The sequence below is a fragment of the Phaethon aethereus genome (genome assembly GCF_964289735.1).
Source record: "Phaethon aethereus genome assembly, chromosome: 2".
Taxonomy (NCBI): Eukaryota; Metazoa; Chordata; class Aves; order Phaethontiformes; family Phaethontidae; genus Phaethon; species Phaethon aethereus.
Window position 1 is genome coordinate 24,901,567 of NC_138582.1, and position 21,921 is coordinate 24,923,487.

At 35.3% G+C, this 21,921-nt stretch overlaps 1 protein-coding gene across 1 annotated transcript in view; it reads right to left on the reverse strand.

The window, feature by feature from the left end:
- Window positions 1-21,921, reverse strand: part of VPS13B (vacuolar protein sorting 13 homolog B) — a gene marked incomplete at both ends in the record, with an annotated part of 485,525 nt that overhangs the window by 180,772 nt on the left and 282,832 nt on the right. Inside the window, one exon of the mRNA XM_081996267.1 lies at window positions 16,935-17,052. Within this exon, the coding sequence (XP_081852393.1) occupies window positions 16,935-17,052 (118 nt within the window). The remainder of the gene's footprint in view (window positions 1-16,934; window positions 17,053-21,921) is intronic.

Below are 21,921 nucleotides of genomic sequence, written 5' to 3' on the forward strand. Positions count from 1 at the left end.
TCTTACCCTTCATGTTAAACCCATGTATTATGTCTTCCTTAAAACCCCATTAAACTATTGTTAATGGCACTTCCAAATTCAATATGAATTTATGCCTAACAAGATATATTGAAAGGGAGTTTACTTCTACACACACTTTTGAAGAGGGCAAAAAACTTGCAAACAAATTTATTAACATGTTCTCAGTGATTCTTAGGACTGCAAAAAGTAGAAATTATTCATTATCACGTCAAGATAAGGGATACATTGAATAATGTGTATTTCATATTTTCCAAGAGAATTAAAATGTATCTTGTGAATACTGAAAGAAAATAAAAAATTATGATCTGACTAGAAAGCCAGCATAGTTTCAAGCTTCTTCTAACCAGTTATAGAAGAAACCAGAGCCATCTATACAAATCTGATGATCCCACATGAATCATTCCCTGCAAAACATAAAGACACCTTTCATACAAATTATAAGCTGTATGCAAGTACTTGAAACTTTACTTCTTTTGGCGTGTTTTAAGGCTATAATGATATGATTAAGGCATGCTACTTTTTATTGGATATTCTCTTATATGAGTTGAACTTAGCTACAGTATGGATCGCATTAGAAAATTTGGAATTCAGCAGAAATGCAAGGGTTCACTTTATTTTTAATAGTTTTAGACACAAAAGCTATTGGAGGATAGTAAAATACTTAGGCTCAACTAGACCTCCCCCAGCTCACAGGTTATGAAATTGCAGCCAGTTAGCCACTGCTAGTCCGTTGAAACCAGACTGGTTCTTGCTTCTCCATTCTGAAATGCAATAAATACATATTGTATGATCCTAATATTTAGATTTATCTAGATCTACTAGCACAAAAAGTAAGATTCAAGTTGCCTAAGGAATGTACCAAGACAGGCTAGATGGAAAGATGGTCCTTTAATCCTGAACACAAGGGGCAAGCTCAGACTGTTGAAACAATCCTTTTGCAGTGGAACGTGGAAAATTAAGATGTCAAGACAACTTCAGAAAAGGAAGTAAAAATCACCTAAACAAAGCGAGAAGCAAGTGACTGTTTGACTACCCAACTGAGAAGCTTATAAATTTCCCGTTGAAAACACAATTGGCCTACTTGAGAAATACAGATTTGCCTGAATGTTGAATTTTTTCATGACAAAACTGTATTTTTACAGACGTTCATGCTTCTCCTGCTTTCCTCCTAATTCAGGTTGCAAATCAACTGGTTTCTCAAGCTATTGATGCATATGTGGATGTCAATTTTCTTTGACAATTGCTGCAGTGTCCTCTTCAGACATGATGCATGTCTGCATAATAACTGCATATACTGTATTGTATTTTCAGGCAAGGAATTTGGTGTACTCCCACTCTTGCCAGTCCTTCCTCTTCCTCTCTTTTAGAGAGTATTATACCTCTCTGAAATTAAGTTTCCTGAAAGCGCATCTTGAATATTTGTATCTGTAAGTCTGAACTTTTCCCTTTATGATTTAAATTCTATTTTACTTCTTTTCTTCAGTTATGTCCTATATAATGAATAAGTCCTAAGTTCAGAGAGGTCAATGAAAAATCATCAGCGCCCACAAAATATCAAGGTTCTACCATTTTTAGTTTTCTGAGAGAATTACAGCTTTGAGTTCACATGCCTGCGGGCAGAAACTCTTGCTACAGAGACAGAAGCTAACCAACAGGCAAAACCTCAGCTGTATAGAAGATGATTCTTCCAATATCACGTTTAAGTCTTTCTAGAGGAAATTTAGTGTCAACTACATCCTAATAAGTGTTTCCAGTTCACTTAGTGTAAAGGCAGGCATGCTCGTTTTAATTCTTAAAGGAATGAAGAGCTGAAAGGCAATTGTTTAAACTGGTGTTTCTCCTTATTTTTATAAAACATTAGGACTTGAACAATCAAGGTGGTGTTATCAAAACGCAGGACAAAATGCAGTTTACCTGGTAAGTTTTCAACTTTTTTTGCTTAGAGAATTCTTGCCCTCCAACTCCTCCAAAGTGCCCTCCAACTCCCTTGTCCTGCATTATCCCTTACTGGATTTTTTGTTTCTTGTCAACTGCTTGAGAACCAGATAAAGCATAGTTGCAAAACCTTCCAGCTTTCCCAACACCTGTCTTCCTCTCAGAAAAACCTTTTGAACATGCGTCTCTTCCATTATGAAAGTATAATATCCTCCTGAACAAACCACTGCTCCACCAGCATCTTCCAGTTTGTTCTGGCTTTGCAGAAGGACTGAAGCAGAGGAAAGAAGTGCTCCACTACAGCATATTTTGATTGTGGAGATTACAATATACCTTGTGACGGTGTTTCACCAATTTTTAGGGACTTAAGGTAAAGCTTTTAGGTATGTTATTACTAGAGACCTCATCTCCTCTTCACTATATCGTTTCTATTTTTTCTCAGAGTATGACTAACGGAATCACACCTAAAAGTCAAGCACGTTCTCCTTGACTTACAGCCATTAGAGAAAGTTTGCAAGAACTAACGACTTTGACAAAGGGTGTAGACTTCCACAGAGAAATCTAGAAAGGTTTTCTAAAAGAAATAAGAGACTAAAGCTATTGACATGTATTTTGCACAACACTGAAAGAATTAAAGATGTTTGGAAAAAAATTAGTCTAGTGAAACATCCAGAAGATGTGGAAGGATGCAGCAAAACTTCAAGATATTTGCTTGAAAAGTCAGTTTACAAATGAAATTCTGATACATAGAATCTTGCCTTAAAATCTGTAACAAAACTACACCACACATTGAGTCCCATTTTTACAGTCAATTTTAAACCCACTAATTTCTCCATGTTATTAAATACAATTACTGCAACTTAAATTTACAAATAGTTATTTCAGATTGAAATGACTGTAGCTTTCTGCTTCTTCTATGATGAAAAATTAACTGGTAGCTTTGGTTTTAAGAGCATACTACTGCTAAATCTTAAACTGTAATACCAATATATTGAACTTTTTGAAAGTAAACTTTTACATGCACACAGACGCATCACTTTAAGAGAGTTACTGATGTGAAGGCTTTTTAACATGGTTAGAATATGCTTTGAAAGATAAAAACCAGAACAAATGAAACCTATTTGGAAATTGACCTCAAAACTCATCTTAAGGACAAAAGTATGAAACAGACAAAAATCTTAGAGAATCAGAGAAAGGAGGTAAAGGACATGACAAAAATAAGCAGAGCCCAAAGAGGATTCTCATTCATTATAAACTGTTGCTGAGGTAGCTTTTGGCAGCAGGAGACAACATATTCTTAGAACCCTATATCCTGCCACAGGAAGCCACGGAACACACCATTGCTTTTGTAAACATTAAATAAAGCCTTCATATTAAATTCATTAAAGCCAAGAGTCAGCGTGTACACAAAGCTTGTTAAAGATGTTTTTTAACAGAGGTTTTAAGTAAGCTCCACTTACAGGGCAATATCGGGCAAGAGTCTTCCTCATCTACTCAAAATATCGCTGTGTATTCACAACATTGACCATGAAGGCTAATTCCAAAGTCAGGTAGTTCAACTGGCTCCATGAGGCACACAAAACATAAAAATGGTGGTGGCTATGAAGAAAACTCAGAGTTTTACTTTCTGTCTGGAGCTAAAAAAACGCAAGGACACTACACTGATACACACACACACGCACACACATACCCAGCTCACTATACTTGCCCATTTGGGAAACAGCAAATTCTATCATCTGTAGTTGGTTTGAGTCCAGTTTAGTAAATACAGTTGCTTAAATTTTTATAAGCTTAAATTTTTATGTGTGAAGAGTACAATACGTAGATTTGTAAAATTATTTTCAGAAAGCAGCTTCTACAACACTTGCAGTTACATAATATATCAGGCATTTTTTTTAATTATGCCAGGAACATGGAAAATCAGCCATTGCAAGCTGTCTGAAGAATAAACTGTATCAAAAGAGAGTCTGAACCAACACATACCAGAGACTTGCATTCCTCAGAAATTTTCTTGAATATACACACACACATATAAGCATCCAGCCTTAAACTGGCAAACAGAAAACTTCCAGATTTGCTCTGCAGCTGGATTTGCTACTCTGCAAGTTTCTTCCCATTCCTTGAAAAACTGTCACATACAAAGATTAAATAATACTATTCAAAAGTTAAATAACTTTGGTTATCAGGAAGAGTTCAAAACTGCACTGTTCATATCCTGCAAGTACAGGATATATCTATGTATAGATACTCCTATGTTCTATTTCTATCTCCTCCACACCTGTTTGATGAAAACACACACTCTCATGCCAGAAAAACGGAGTATCTGTGATTTATACCAATCATTGACATTGGACTCAATGTAGATACCTGATACTATCTCTGTATTTTATTACTCCTAACACGAACTTGTGTTAGCCATTAACATACCATTGTTAGCCATTGCCTTCTCGCAGGAAAAAAACCCCTAACAACCAAAAGCATCAGAGGGCATGAAAAATGCTTTGAGAGGCTGACGAATGCTACATTTATCTTTGTGTCCTAAAACCAATAAACCCCATAACAATATGAACCAGCCCTAAAAAAAAAGTGATAGGTTTGTATCTTTAAGGACAAAAAAAAAAAAAAAAGAAAAAAAGAAAAAAAGAAAAAAAGAAAAAAAGAAAAAAAGAAAAAAAAAGAATAGCTTCTGAAATGCAATAAAACCACCGTATATAACTTTTTAATCTCTTCTTTTTACTGCAGCACAATCAGGTTTAATAGAAATAATGGGAGATAAAGTAGTGTGCACAGTAAAGGCTTAAACATAAGAAACATGAAGCATGACTTTTGATTGTACTTAAGGTGGTTGAGCACTAAGCTATCTTGGAAAATCCATAAGGGTGAGGAACAATACTCACTTAAACAATACAAGTTGAGTTGTTCAGGATAACTGTAACTAGGATTTAATTTTGCCATGGGAGCTTTGAATAGTATCCCATAGAGAAATATGCTTAAATAACATGTAATCATTTTGTGTATTTCTGATAAGCCTTTTTGTTAAATAATCAAAAAACAGAGTAGGAATACTTTAAAACATCAAATGGAAAAGAAAGACATTGGCAAACAGTTTTGCAAAAGAAAGAAATCTTCTATCCAAAAAGTAGTTTAAGAACTGTGGTATGAATTTGTCATAGATAAAACCCTGTGCAGGACATCAGAGAACCCACAAATATTTATGCAATGAACCACAATCTGTATACAGAAGTTAACAAATGTCTGGTTACAAATGGGATATGGTTTTCCCAGTAACAGAAGTACACAACTTGTGTTACATTTAACTTGAGATCCTATTATAATTAAAAATACTACAAAGAAAAAAAAAGTCTGCTTTATATATTACTGGAAAATACTTTTCAACAAACAACATTTCTTGAAACCAAATCTGATGGAAATTATTTTTATTCACAAACAGTTAAGAAGAAAACTGTAATAGAATAATGAGTTTTTAAAAGCTTTCCTGAATTATTTTAGAATAAACTATTTATTATAGCCAAGACTTTTGGATGTTAATTTTCATTATGTAAGACAGAAAAGTAACCTTATATGTAGATTCAATCATATATTTTAAGAATCGGCAAAGGAAACCCAGGGAAGAAACTGTAAAGGAGTTTGTGTAAAGTAACTGAACTTTACTTAAGTAACTTGTATAAGGGGACCACTCCAACTCTTAAAATGGCATTAATTCCTAAGGACCAACTAATTATTTTCTCCCACATTAACAGCAACCCAAACACCTCTCCTCATTCCCCCCCAGTAATCTACAATAACAGGCAAAATATAAAGCTACTTGGTTAGAGAAAAAGAAAGATTAAAGGGAAGTAACTTGAAAGAGAAAAAGAAATGTAAAAACTTTAATAATGTTGCTTTATAACATAAAACATACAACACAAGTCACATAAAAAATAACTCTACCTTTCAAATTGCCTTTTATTTTCCAGTTTTACAGCTTATCTGCAAAATTTTTCATTGTATTCAAGTTGCTGAGTATGTAAACTGTGAAAGGTATCCTGGGATTTTTAAATGATATTTAATGTCTTTTTTCTTTGTCTCTGTGCCTTTTTTTGTTTACTTTTTAAAACTGTTACAGTATGTTTAATAATGTTAATGCTGAATCTGAGAATTTTATTAAAATTCTTAGTTCATAGTGTCAGATTCTGTGCTGTGTTTCAACAGCCCGAAGCATGATGGCAGATTAAGCTGATCCAAGCCCAGGCTGCCGCAACACCACCTTTTTGCTAAGGCTAATCCTCATGTGCCTATAAAATAAAGAGGTTCAGGGCAATGACCTGACTGAAAGAAACTGCCTGATGCCCCCAAAATTTTTTGAGCTCCTTCAGCTCCCTCAGCCAGCTCACTATATCCAAACACAACCAGCAACACCATGGAGCTGCAAAGAGAGGCAGGTCTTGGAACAGCTCGAGTTTAGATTTGCAACCTCGGTGGGCACAAAACTCATTGCCCAAATAAGATTGTGGCTAAAGTAATGTTAAAAATCAACATTACATCCACCCCAAGGAAGCCCAAGGCCATGCTTTACTCCATTAGTCCCCTGAGTGGGCATGGCTAGCTTGGCACACCGTTTCGGTGAGAGGGTGAGAGACTTCTCTACTTAAAGAGCTCTTCAAACATCTAACACGTTTTCTCTCCACTGCAATAAATCAAGAATCAATTTGGGGAAGAATTAACAGTTTGAAAATTATTTTCAAATGGGACGAAGGGCCAGTATTAGAGTTAAGGGAAACAAATAGTTACACAACCTGATTCCAGTGAAGGAGGTGTGTTTCAGTGCTGGTTGAGGAGAAACAGAGACATGGGATTTCTGAGGGGTTCATTTCAAATGTGCATAAGGTTATGAAACAAAAAGGAGAAGAAATGACTCTTCCTAGGGAGAAGACAACAAGAACTGCAATAATCTTATGGTCTCAATCAAAAAAAACCAAAACAAAAAAACCCCAGCAACAACAAAAAAACTATGCACAGCAAGTATTTATCATCTAAAGATTACAAAATATCAAAGGAAGTAGTTAAAAATAATTGAGATTTTCAGTATGTAAAATGATAACAGAATATAATGAAAAGTTTAAAAGGATTAAAACTAATCAAAATTCAAACAATTTTTGAGTTGTTTGATTTTATTTTGATTGGCTTCACTGTAATAGGCTTCATCACAGCAGAATTACATTTTTTTTTTATAAAAGGAAATGGAAAAAACCCTATGTTAAACAGCACCTCAAACCAGTACAAACAAAGGAAATCCTAATCTCTCCTCCACTCAGTCACCATAAACATACTACAGATTTCAAAACACTTCACGTGTCAAGTTCCATATATACCACACAGCAAATACTAATTACCTGTGTTAAAACAGTATTTGAGACAGCAAGAAATAGCAGAAGACCAAGAAAACTCAGAGTGCAGGCTGCTGTGTATCTGTAACTTAGCCCTGACTTTGCAGAACATACGGTAGTTAAGATCACCCACAGCTGAGAAACCTTTTTATAGAACAAAGAGTAGCGTGCTGGCACAACAGAGAAAGCATCGCCCTTGTGAAAGTTTTACTTTACAACTGCTATTTACTTCTGACCTTAAGCTGTTAAATGATGGCATCTTGATTGAATACTCAAAGAAATGGAGTACACGCTACAATAAATTATATAAAATATGGTACTGAACACTTCATAGACTCCTTTCTTGAAGAGATGCTTCTCTCATGCCTGTCTCCCAAGATCGCAGTTTAACTGTCTGACCTGAGAATTTCACGACCTGAACCCACAGGCCAGTTTAACGGGGGTCTGAAGACCTATTCCCAATTTAGTTCTAAATCACACACAGGTGTTAGTCAGAATGAGCTATACCTGAATAACGAAACAATCATAACCACACTGTAAACTCAAAAGTTTTACCAGAAAAACTAAATGCGGTTGCCCTAAGCACTAAGACTGCGTTCTTCACTCTACTGCAACTCCTTCACTGCTGAGCAAATGGACTAGAGTGAGGGAAACAGCCAAAGCAAGGCTTGCTCATGGAGCGGGAGGTTGTTCTCATCAGATTTGCCCACTGAAGCGTGCGTGCGAGCAGTCATAGCTAGCCAGGCCTTGATTTGGAACTTGTACACAAGGCGAGAGGAGACCGCTGCATTGCCCTGCACCGCTAAGAAATGGGCATCTCCACAAGGCACCCAAGCTCAGAGTGGTCCTCCTCACCATGCCGCACCACTGGAGACCCTCCCATGCGTCTGAGCAAGTTCCCATGATCTTCCAGGTGAAACTTGAAGGAATTTGAGATACCTATGAAGATGCTCTTTGAAATCTCTGCCTGACTCTAAAGCAGGACTATTGGGCACACATAAACATATCTCTGTGGCTCTCTATAAAATTAATTCCATTCCTCCCCCCCCCGAAGGGCTGGGATGCTGCTAGGGTGGAGAACACATTTGTGCAAATACCTCAGCCAAGTCAGAAGCAGTGCACCCAACTGCAAGGAAGGAAGAACTTTTTATTTTTAGTATTATTTTTTTTAATACAAGTATTGTTTGAGAGTTACTAGGAGACATCAAAAAATAACTTGAACAATTTTACAGATTTCACTTTTGCTCTGTTTGAATGAATTGGTTATTCCTTTGAATTAATTCTGTATTGACATTTACTTGATTTTTTTTCCCCCCTGACATATTTAATAAGGTTTCCAAAAAAGCTGCCCTGATTAACAACAAATGGATGCTTAAATGACACAATAATAGCAGTGGTCTTTGATAGGCGTATTTCTATAATGCATATTTCAATTTGCTTTCTATGAGGAACTGCACAATGAAATTAAAATTCTAAGAATCACATTAAAAAATACAGTGCTACTAAGTGACAGAGAAAATATAAAGTGGGTATGTGAATTGAGCACACAATGATTAAACTGATGACTTAAAGTGAAAAATAAAGTTGTAGAAATGCTTTTCTTATTATGAAGTTCATTTTATTTTGACTATCACATTGTAAGGAAATGTATTTTAAAATATATGTATTTAGGCGAATTAGTTATGTATTACTGCAGATTCCAGTAAAACTCACAATTGAAGAAATTTCAAGTAAAAATACAATTGATAGTTAAAGCTGAACATTTAAAAAGTTGAATTCCAAATATAAATTTAGCTTTGAATAGCTTTTGGTATTAGATAATTAACAAGCTACATTTCTAAAACTAAATGGGTAGTTCCAGCTGCTATTTTACAATTAGTTTCCACTGAGGGTTTTAAATTAATAACTGCTGCAATAGCTTCAAACATGCCAATGTTAATTAGGAGTGGTGTTTCCATGTAATGTTATCCATATATATGAATATTTTACTGGGCAAAAGGTCTAAGTAGACTTTTTTTTTTACCTCTCTACTAAAGATAGAAGAAGAGAGATATGTAAAGCAGGAAAAGACTTTACTTCCAAGCCCTATTCCAGACAGAGTTATAGGATTCTTACAGAAGATAAAGACGTCTTTCCTAAGGTCCTTATGCTAAAAAAAGTGTGGGTTCAAGTACAACGGCAAAGGACAATATTTAGAACTTGCTATTTAATAGGAATATTTTGATTTAAACCCCAATTCAACAATTAATAAAGCTAAAGATTATTAAATGCTAAAAAAAAAATCGCATATACAAACTAAATGTAGACAGAATCTTGTTTAAAAAAAAGACAAATTTTGAAAAATAAAAACATCCTGCTCTGGAATCTGAAAAAAGAGAAAATAAATTACAAGAACAAGTTTAAATACTCACTGTTACAATTTCTTTGCCTTAACACAGAAAGAACTGAAAATGGTGGTAGTATAACCCTGTTTCACAACTTCTATGCAATAAAATAAATAGCTCTCCTTGAAATACTACAATTTTTTCCCCTAAAAGTTATTTTCCTACATAAAATTACCTCTGCACTCTTAAACATTTTGAAATTAAAGAAAAACTGCAACAGAGATTTTATGATGCACCGTAACTTTTACTTTTTCTAATTCTTTATGGTACATATGCACATTTTAATAAGCTGCTCACACTTCCATCAAAAACTATGCATGCATACATTTTTTCAGTGATTATCTTTGTTGCATTTATTATAACAAAAATAAACTCAGGTCAGCATTAGCTAATTCCTCGTTTGCCTACCAAATAAGCTTCAATGAAGTACTCAAAAAAATAAAGTGAAATGGAAAATAAGTTTCATTAGAACCTTTATAAAATAATCAACTCTTAAAAGGAAATTATTCATATTAGGTGTGCATTCTGGGAAATATTTAGTTACCTGAATACTAAGCTTGTATGCAAAAAAGAAGATTTTTTTTTTTCAACTGTTGTTTTGAACAGGAAAACCTTTTTGCTCATACTGTAGTTCTAAAAAATCCAGGCTTTTTCTAACAATAATTTGAAGGTATAGCTTTTGAATATAAATATGTCCCACGCAATTTAATACTGAACAAAAAATAGTTCTGAAGAGAAGATGCTTATAGATGTGGGTGCTGTTGAAAAGTTTTGAAAAGCATTTGATTTTCCAAACCACATTTGAAAGAAAAAACAGATTTGCACACAGACTGCTGGCTATGTATGTGCTTCTTGCATAAACTCCTTCCATCGTTCCTTCTTTCCCCTCGCTCCACCACTATCAACACAGACACACAAAACTGTTTATTACTCCTTTTTTTAAACTGAAGGATTTTTGTTAACCAGTTACGGGCATTACATGATTATTACAAGCATGTATTAGATAAAGCTCCTTGAAATAAAGTTAAATAGCAGATAATTCATAAGAAAAAGAGCATTGTTTTGTTATTTGTAAAAATTTGAAAGTTAAAACACAGTAGAAAACAGTAAACTAGAAAAATGAGAAACAGTAGTTTAGGTATGTTTATAATAACAAAGACTTGCATAGATGAAAAGTTTTAAGAAAAAATACAAAATAATTTACAGCTACCTTTTCATGATTAAACAGCTTACATGTAATTTTTTTGGAGGGGGGGTCTGGGTGGGGGGTGCATTTAAAGAATTTCCATTTACATTCACAAATTGAAAACAGTCTAAGGACAGCTTTATGCTTTGATCTATGAAAGATCTACACATGAAAATGACCATGGAACATTCAGACCTGGACTATTAAGCTTTGATGTATGACATGAATGAAATCCTTGGATCTCAAAAATGATGAATCCAGAGCGTGGACAAAAATTAGATTCTTTATGGGCCAAGCTGCAGAAAGCTAGTGATTCTGTTCATCTAAATTTCCAGAACTTGATAGTTTAGTAATATTTATTCCAGACTTCATAATTAAGGCCTTTTACCAATAGCCTCCACACAGCCTGTGTTCTGTGTGCTCTTTGTCCGACATTTCGTTTTTGTCTTAACAATATTTTACCTGAAAATTATTTTATTCTATCTTGTTCATGGATACTCCCTAAAGTTTTTCACGTCAGAGTTTGCAAACAACAACTATGTTGATGATAATTGGCCATTATCCATATAATCGAGCAGGCAATTTGCACAGTATTTGGTATAATAAGGCACTTATCCCTGTACAGAAGTAGAACTAAATGTCACCTCAATTTCAGCTCTGTGCTGTTTAATATTTAGGCAGAGCCACGTGTCTACTTCCTCTTATTTTTCAGGCAGAGAAACAGAATTTCTGGGTCTTGTGATGAAGTTTTCTCAGCCGTTTTCCTATTGATACTGTCCAGTTCTGCTGGTAGCTTAGCATGACTAGTGGTGGCCATTGTTATAAACCCCCAACACACACATGTCATGTTCCCACTGAAAGTGTTCCAGGATTACAACTATGCTCAGCTTAATTGCACTAAGCACTGTTTGTACATACAGGAAAATATTGTTGTCATGTAAAAAGGTGACAAAATTATCTCAGAGAATGTGAGGTAATTGGGCAGAAAACCAGTTAAGATGACTACAGACACATTTGATTAGTTCCACTTCTTTAAAGCATTATAATTTATTCATGCTGATATTCTACATTAGCCACTTTTATTAAAAGAGAAAGAACTAAGGAAATGACAAAGGAAAAACATATGAAGACACATGAAGAAGGAAATGTGGCTTTTCAAGCTACCCCAGGAGATGCTACTCTGTTTGCTGCAGCCATCTCCATAGACAGAAAAGGAACTTCTGGCATGGTTCTCTCAGAATTGTTTGAGATCCATCAAAAGTCTCTTCTTCTGACAAGTGATTATCAAACAGATCTAAATAATCTGCTAGGTTTGTTGTCTGAAGAAAGACTTGAGCAACTTGATCTAAACTACTTTGAGTAGGAGGCTGACTAGATGAACTAGAGAAGTCCCTACCAACTGAAATTAATTCCACAATTCTATACTTCCCTTGGATTTTTATAACAGAATCAGCCACATAACAGCTTTTAGCGCTCTCCACATAAAAACATATATTTAAGTTTAGGGAAGTGCTCACTGCTAATATGAAATCTTAACTGATGTCTTCCAAAGCGAACAAAGCATTGCTACAAACACAACTGCTAAAAGTCTCTGTGTAGTTGGCAGATTTCAGTTCTTAATTTCATTACACTAACACTGTAGCAGAAGTGTACCTTTGACATTAGGTTCCAAAGTATCCATAGATGAGAGAGTTTTATGAAGATCTTGAGGGAAAACACTTAAGTTGGAATTTTTCTCTTATGAGACACCAGAGAGCCAAACAAGAGCAAGCCCAGAAACGAGAAATGCAATTTTTTGACATGAAAGAGATGCTTGTTTCTTCCTGTAGTTACAGCATTTATAAAATTTCCCTCCGATGTGATTTCTCTGATATCAAATAACTGGCTGACTGTCACTCCATCAGGGCATTAACATGATTTCCCCATCTCGGCACTTTTCCTCCCTAAAACTGCTAGACCTTCCTCTGTTTTGCCAAACATATTTGGCCACTTCAAAAGTTCTAATGTACACAGCATGATCACACAAGCCAAGAAATGACCACATCATCTTGTTTTTCTGCAGCCTGCTGAGTTGTCTCCAAGCAGCAGCGCCCCCGGTCCCAGGTTTATTATGTTCAGGTAGTTAAAACCCATGAAAATGTGGTTCTCTCCCTCACTCCTTAGCAGATACTTCAGTTACTGTCACTATCTGACTCCTCCACAGATTTAATTAAATCTTCCCTCTCTTGAGCCAGGATAGGCAGCTGCCACACTTGCATCCTTATCCAAAATATTTATTCTGCTCCCCAGCTCCATCCCAAGGCCTTCTGGTATCTGCAAGAGTTCTGCTCCACAGCACTGGCAGTTTCTTGATGGGAACATACAACTCTGGTCATATTTGTTGAGGACAAACACACCTTAGCTGGGGTTTAAGAATCAGAAATTCATGAGAAAGCATTAAACAAACCAACCCCCAGAATTTAGTAGAAAGAAAAAAAACTGAAAAAGAGAAATCATCTCTTAACCATGACCAGCTAAAAATGTGTCCCTGTACTTCTTTCAGGAGCCCTGTACTTACTCTTATGGTACATGCATCTTTGTTTACTCCATGTATTAATATTCTAAACTAAATTAGTCCATTTTCTACTTAAGGAAATAATTCTTTTAAGACTAATTTTTTATGGTATAAGAAAACTGAAGTTACTACGTCAATACATTTCTTTCCAACTTCCAATGATCACCTGAAAAAATATTTGCACCCAAACTTTTGGGGCACATTAGTTTTCCAACATTCCATTTCCAATTTAGTTCTCTCTCCAAGTTAAGCATGTAAGCTGTTTTTCCACAGATGGAGTCACTTCAGCTTACAAGCCAGAAGTTTATTTAGTATGACCTGCAGCCATACCAGATTTACCTTTTATGCACTGGCATCCTGTTAATGATATATGAGCACATTCAGTTTTTCATGTATTAATTTATGGGACAAATTCAAAAGATATTTGGAAATTCTATTCAGCCTTTAGCCACGAAAAAAAGTTTCTCAGCCCTTCTTAAAAGAACGGTTTCTAAATGAGAAGCAAAAATTCTTCTTTCTCATGAAACACTACAGAAGTGACATTAATTGCATGTGGTTGTAGTTCAGACCTAAACAGAAGACTGTTTAAACCAAAGTGACACCGCAAATTAAGTTTGTATCCCCACTCCAGAAATGCTGTAAAGACAGTGGTTCAGACAATGATTTATTTTCTTTTATTCTATTAAAAGCAGCAGCAGCAAATTAGAGAAGAGAGGTTGGAAAAAGACAGAAGATGACATGTTGGGATTATTAGAATGCTGTAGCAGCTAGTTCTTTAGTAATCAACAGGCTGCTGTATTTTTATTTTTCTTTTTTTTTAGGATCTCTTAAGCTGGATATTTTACTACTTGTACCTCTGTTGATATTTACTAAGAAATCTTTCGCCAAAATACGAGTTACACATTGTGTGGGTTTGCTCATTTTACAACTTGATTTTTAAGCATTCTGTATTAGCTCCAGTTACACATTTTTGCTGTCTAGTACCATCTACCGTGGGCAGGTTAAAAAGGGCAAATACTGTGTAAGTTAAGAAATCTCATATTTGGAGAAACAAATATTAGCATCAGGCCTATGTGTTAAAAATATCCCACTGTTGTTTTTTTTCCCTTGAATACAGAGTGTGTGTCCTGCCCTAACAATACAAAAACATTTGTATTATCTTATTTTCCAAAGAAAAACCGACAAATGGTGAAATCAACTTTACTCACAACTCCACTAGTCTCAGAGAAGTGACTGCCATGTCAGCAAATTAACAGCTATCTTCAACCATGCTTCTGTAACTACAGTGTGTTCTGGATCAATGAATACGTAACGAAAAAATGCATCGACTTTGACTCCGAATTGGAATCTTAATATTTTAAATTTAAAAATACTAATTTATATTGCTCAAAAGTGTTGAAAGCTTGCTTAAACAGATCAAAATAGTAACCCTTTCCCCAAAACCAAAAGACCACCCATTACTAACTTCAATATTGTCTCATAAAACGCTGCAAAGTAACTTGACACTCTGCCCCGACGTATTTTAAAAACTCTGAAGCTAGTATAATTGGATGATTAAAGGAACAAAGATAAGACTGAGTCATTTGACAGGTGCTGAGAAATTAGAAGAACGGTCACTGAAACAGTTCGAGGACATTACTGAAAATGGCAGCCACTTCTCAGTAAAAAGACACAGGAAGCATGGTACTGTGCGCCTGTAACAGTCAGATGAGAGATGTCTCTGGCTAGTGCTTATTTATACCTTACCGTTTGGTGTCTTGATTTCTAAAGGAGGACTGGAACATCTCATAACTCTCTAAAACTAGGAACACCAAATATACACTGCACAAATCTAGTCCAGAACATTTAGATATATGAGGCCCAGGGACCCATAATGCAAAAGGGCATCAGAACCTTTAAGCAATTGAGTGAGTTCTGGTTTGAAAAGCACGGAATTTCTGCATTTCAGATAAAGCCTGACGCAAAGATATCAGACTCAAAAATGTAAACGGGCACAGCTTCACTGATTTTCAGATCTAAACCACATCCCTCCTGTTGCTTATTCACTGCTTTGTAACATGCACGCAAGGAACACTGCCCAGCTCCCCTCGGTGACAGAAACGAACTTACGGAAGCTGGAACTTGCAGAGTCCACTTTCCAATAGGGGATTTTTCGGATACAGATTTGGTTTCTGGGAGAAGAGTGGAACCTACATTTGGTTCTGTAACTCTCAAAGCAGGTATCAGATGGGAGTCTCCTCGGACAGAGAGGGGAGAGGCAGAAAGAGCCTGGACAAATGTTGGCAAGATCTCTGTTATCTGTGGGCATACTGAGAGTTGGATCAGGCCCTGCCACCCAAAGCTGTTGCTGGTGCCTGGCTGTAAGATTTTGTCCGTGAAAGGTCCATAATACAATAGATACAATGCTCATTTAAAGAAGAAAAAAAAAAAAAAAAAGGGGGGAAAAAAAAAAAAAGAAAAAAGGATAAACTACTATAACGAAACATACAAGCAAAACCAGTAATTTAAATATTTCCACATGGAAATATGAAGAAAAAGACTGTCTTACGACTTCTAAGTGATCAGAAGAGAAATGAGATATTTCATGGTCTCCTAAAAATCCTAGCCTTGACTAAAAGTAAAACTTGCTGTCATTTTCTAGGCAGTAAATGTTTTACTGCTGGGAAAAGATTTTGATGTTTGTAATTTCTATTGAAGAGCACTATGAAGTAGTTAAAAATATTGCCACATCTGAAAAACAGACCAACGGGAAGTATAAGACACTTGTTCATCTGTATTTCTGTGACTTTTCTCACTTGGTATTATTTGCAACCATACTTTCATGTCTGGCAACAGTGCCAACTCTACTAAGGATCATATATTACTTTTATCATGTTGATTACATATGTTCACCAGTTTTGCTGCCTATATATGATTAGTGTGGTTTGCACATACTTAGTGACACAATCCAGAGCATGACATTTTCACAGAAAATGTGTTTACTGGGAAAGAGCTCCTTAGAAGTTTGCGTTCCTTTCAGCTTTGATCTACATGACATCAAGAATCCTACAGTTTGAATATATGTTTACCATTTATATTATTAAGATCTATCTCCTTCACACTATATGGCTACTGGGCATTTTGGTAGTCACAAAAAATTTCCTTTTCTCTTAGGTGAACTTAGTAGTAGCTGAATAAAAGAAAGCCTCTTAAAATGTTCTCATCCGTGAGCTTAAGCTTTGTAACAACTTGACATTTAAATTCTGTTATTCATCAGCACTTCACAGAAGAACTTGATTTGTCTAAATGGATTTGAAAGCCCACAAGTAAAGAAAATCAGAAAAACCTGGTTTTGAATATCAAAAGATTGTATGTGAAAAGTATTTTTACAGGCTGCATGTACCCGTTTTATTGATCAATTAACTTCTCCCAAAATGAATTTTTCTGAGACCATATATGAAAACCCAAACCTCTCCCCCAGCACTTACTGATAAATGTCTTTTCTGAGCACAGCTCTGCTAAGAGGGTTGTCAGCCTGAGGAGCCATACAGACAGATCCAATCTTCAGAACCAAGGTGTCTTCTCTAATTGCTGGGTTAGCTGTAGCTAGGAGAAGAGAAAATATGTATTTGATTAGAAGTCAAATGCACATAGCAGAAACACTGAAAAACTATTTCTTAAAAAAAAAATCTAAATAAGAATGTCTGCTAAGGATTCAGTTCTGCTCAGGAGCAGCAACTAATGCAAAAAAAGTGCCATAAAATCAATAGCACTGTTGTGATACATAAAAGACAAAACTGTTGTCATTTAACTTCCCCACAGAGTTTTATCACACAACTAACCCCTGCTCTGTGACTTCTCATTTTCTCTGTTGCTTTTTTTTTTTTTGTCCAAAATGATGTTGATCCCACAGACTTCTTTGTGATCTGTCTGCTTCTCCAACAATTATCTGCTGAAATATCAGCATATAAAGCACACTGAATCATGCGCCCTTTTTAATACGGGCCTAGGTCCTTTAGATGTAAAACACCGCAGGATATTACAGTGTAAGCATCCTAGCAGCATTTGGTATCGGTTGCAACACACATGAAAAGTTCAAACACAAGGACTGAAACAAGAGAATCTGAAATCTGACACATATACAAAGAACAAGATGTAGTACTGGACAGTAAATTCCACATCAATAACAAAATTACTCCAAGAAGAAAAATGTCTGCTTTCCACTTCATCTCCATCATATTCAAATTTCAGCCACATGTATAAATGCTTAGTTTTAAAAGCAGTGGTCATATTAGATAGAAAACCAAAGTTCTGCTCAGAAAAAAAATTGCACCACATTTCTTGTAGTAAACAAAGTCTGTGAAGTTTCCTTACAGGAAAAGATTAAGTCTACTGCATCTCCCTCTCAGCAGACAGACATACACAAAGAATTCGGATAAGATTCTGGTCAGAAGACTCCATAGTAACTAGGAAGCTCCTGAGAACATGTGATGCAAGCTCAAAGAGTTCATCATGTGCAGTGAAATGGTTGATTTCAACACCAGCGTGAGAGACAACAAGGACATAACGACATCATGCTTGCTCCCACATCCAAGGAAATTCTGCAAGACTCTCATATACGAGTTCTGAAAATCAAATGATAATAGCAGAACAGAGTTTAAATATTTTACTGAAGAGTGAAATGCTTGGTGTGGAAAGAACCAGAGAAATCTATGAGCTTTAAAAACGGCTTCTCCAGACCCATCAGTGTCTTGGTGAATAAGCAACCATGCTTTGCAGCTATATATATAGATACACACATATGTATATTTTTAAAGAGATATAAGAAATCACAGAATTCACTGAAATTTTTATATGATATTTTGAAACAACTGTAGGGAACAGCACAGTAAACGTTAGCAGAGTGGTCACACAAGTAAATCAGAACACAAGGGATTTACTTAGCAGAACCTCATTTACGTAAAAAGCAGTCAAATCCTTTAGTCCCCAAAGCAGAGCAAAACCATATACAGATGGTTTGGTTGCCAGAACTAAGGTAGAAAAGCTAAGCTGACAATAAAATCCTCTTTGTGACTAAATCAGACACCGTATTTTTCAACTTTTACATCAAAAAGTGAGCAAGGCATTGTACTAAGTATTAGAATTCCTGCCACTGTACGTTTAACGTGATGGATTTTTTTTTTCTGATACTCCACATAAAAAAAGGAGCAAAGGTATTAAATATACCTCAGATTGTAATTGCAACTTAATTAAGTGGCAAATGCCTTTTTCGGAGAAGTGGTTCTTAATAAAATAAATCTTAGGCTAAGAATTCTAATTTGTCTCTGACACTTAGCAAAGGAACATAAACACAGGACTACTCATCATGGTCTCTTATGTAAGCGTTTTAGGATTTTTTTTTTTCAAGGCTGGGCATGGTTCTTTTGTGTACAGCTTCATGTAGGTCATGAATTAAGTCAATCTTAAAACAGAAAGAATTACAGGCATTAATATTGTCAGCTGGTTTCTAATGAGTGGTAATCTGAGCCATGACTTCGGATGATGAATTCATATGTTCCCATTCAAAATATGGGAATAACATAGTAAACGTAATCACAGTCATTATAAATATTTAAAAATTTGAGGGGGGGGGGGGAAGTCTACCCTACACAATGTAAGTACAACTTACAGACCCAAGTGTAATAATGTTGTTCACAACCTCACTTGGTTTTGATTGAACTCCAGTTTTATCAATTCTCATTTTTACAAGAGAAAGCAAATTGGACATGATATTCCATCATCTGCCATATGCAGAAGTACAGCTAGCGACCAGCGACCTTATTTCTTTCCACTAAGTCCACTGTGACCCTTAAGCTGTTTTCAGCCACTGTTTCCCAGGATAGTCTCTCCAGCTCTGAAAATACAGTCTGCATAATTTTTTTCCTTGATATATACCTTTAGCTTTAGAAGATGTAGTCTATTTTCTACAATCAGTGATGGAAGCAGAGTGATCCAGACGCACGGCCTACAGAGTCCTTAACATAATTTTCCTCAGGAAATTCTTTGCAACGTATGTTGATGCTAGCAGCAATGGTTTTATATTTACTTTCACATTATTAAATACCAATTTCACTTATTATTCCCAACTGACAATTTTTTTTTTTAGACTTCTAGTTAAGACATTTTTAATTCATTTAACATTTCCACAGATATTGTATGGGGATGTATTTAAATTAGAATACCATGAGTCAAACTCCTCACAGAAGTCTAAGCATATCAAATCTTTGCAAACATTTTATCAACTTAGAATTGTAACCATGATGAAGAATGAACATCAGATGCGTTTAACAAGACTAATCTTCATAAAACCATATTTATTATCATGTAACAAATATGTAATTCTTTGTTAACTGAATCCTGTAATATATTTTTTCCTTTACATTCTCTGAGGGAGAGCAATAAAACTACCTGTCTTAATTTTATTTGAACATCACACTTTTTTCATTTTACTATATACCTTCAGCTGTCTAAAACCTGCACTTCCAAGGTGTGTTAAAAATTAGTCTCAGAAGACTAAGATCCCTGAGCACCAGTTACTCTGACTGATTTGAAATTGTTTAATAGTAAGCAAGGAGGATGTTACAGACCATATGTTACAACAGACTTCAAAGTAGGGAATCATGCTCATGTGACAAAAATATATCACTTCTACAAATGCAGGACATACGTTTATTCAGTATGCTGCCTTTTCTTTTTCACGATCAACAAATTTATCATGTCTTTTCCAGTGATTCCTGATTTTTTATTATGTACTGGGAGCAAAATAAGTTCCTATTGTCCTCAAACCAGCCAGATGTCAATTTTCCCTGTCTTTACCACTTCTTATGTTTTTTTTTTCAATTTACAATTTTTATTTATAGTGTTCTGCTACGCAGTATTTCTTGTTTCTATTTGTTATACATCGCTTTTATATATTCAGTTGTCTTTATTTCATCACTAAGTAAGTGAGGGCTGCTGGCCAGGGCTTGAAACACCACCTGATGTATTAAATCAAACTCTGAGGGAAAGCAGCATTGCTTATTGCCTAGGATAGAAGGCTGCCTTCAAGTCCACCACAAAAAGAAATTATAATCTGGTGCTGCTGCAAAACCCATGAAACTAAAATGTTATAAAATTGTGTGGGTGTATTCATGCATGTGTATATGTAAATTCCTCAGGACAAAAATAATGATTCCGATTATTTCATAGTGTTTGTATACCACAGTTCATCGTGCAAGTTTGGTTTTGGACTGCACAAATAAAGAACAGATTTGATTTGCTTTTAACTCTATATGTAAAGTCACAATTACATGTATTCTGGAGGGGAGGATAGTTTCAGTAGCTATCACTAGGTACAAGGTATGAACAGCAGAAGAATGACTAGAAGAGAAACTGAGATGATTGTTTTACTGCTTTTACTGCAGTGATCACAACTTGAAACACACCAAATCTTATTGGATTAAAAATCTCTCTTAGTCAATAAATGATGAGTGAGGTCTTTTGGGGACATATCTCCACAACTTGTAACACTTTTCTGACCTAGCACACCAGTAACGTGGGTCATATTCAACTCTTACTTCTTATTATTGTTTCTAATTTCTATTGTTCTTGAAAAACAGTAAGCAGCAGAAGGGAGAAGCAATTTATTTCAGTCAGAAACAGATGAAAGTTTGGGAAAATTTCGGGTGAAAGAAGAAATGAAGGGAGAATGGTACGGAATTTCATAGTGATGATATTTCAGAATTTTCCAGTGGAAGAGGTTAGCTGGCTTTCTTATTAATGTAAGAAAGCTAATTTTTTGTATAATTCTTTAAAAGCATACATAGTTTTTCTTCCTACATCCATGTTTACCCATGGCAATTCTGTTCCTTGCACACATTTTCAAGCAAGGGATAGCAACGAGACAAAGTTTTTTATAATTTCTTTTTAATGAAATATACAGCTACAGAGCTACAAAAACATACTTAAAAAAAAAATTCCTTGACAGCATGCCCTAGAACTCCCTTCCAACCAGAATCATAATTCTTTCTTGCCAACACAGCCAGTCTAATTTTATCTTCCTGTGTTTTCACATTCCCAGTTGGAAAGTTATAGAGGATGCTGGCAAAAAAATGATCTATGTAAATTCTCACTGTCTGCACTTCTTGCAATTAGGTTGTGAGAAAAATGTAAAGACTATACTCTTAGGATTATATTGTGTGCTATTGTATACAATGGTAGAAAAAAACCCCATACCTATAGGACTTAGGTAAACATACCATGATACCAGTAAAACAATCTTTCGCTTTCTTTTTAATCTCTGAAAGAATTGTTGGTAACGGAAGTGATCGCATTCCCACTAGCTGTTACGAAGTGTAATTTTAACATCGGCATCTCTTTATTTATATATAAAGATTGTAACAGGGATGCAAATATATTTTATGTATGAAGGGAAAACAACTCTTACAGAAAAAAGTA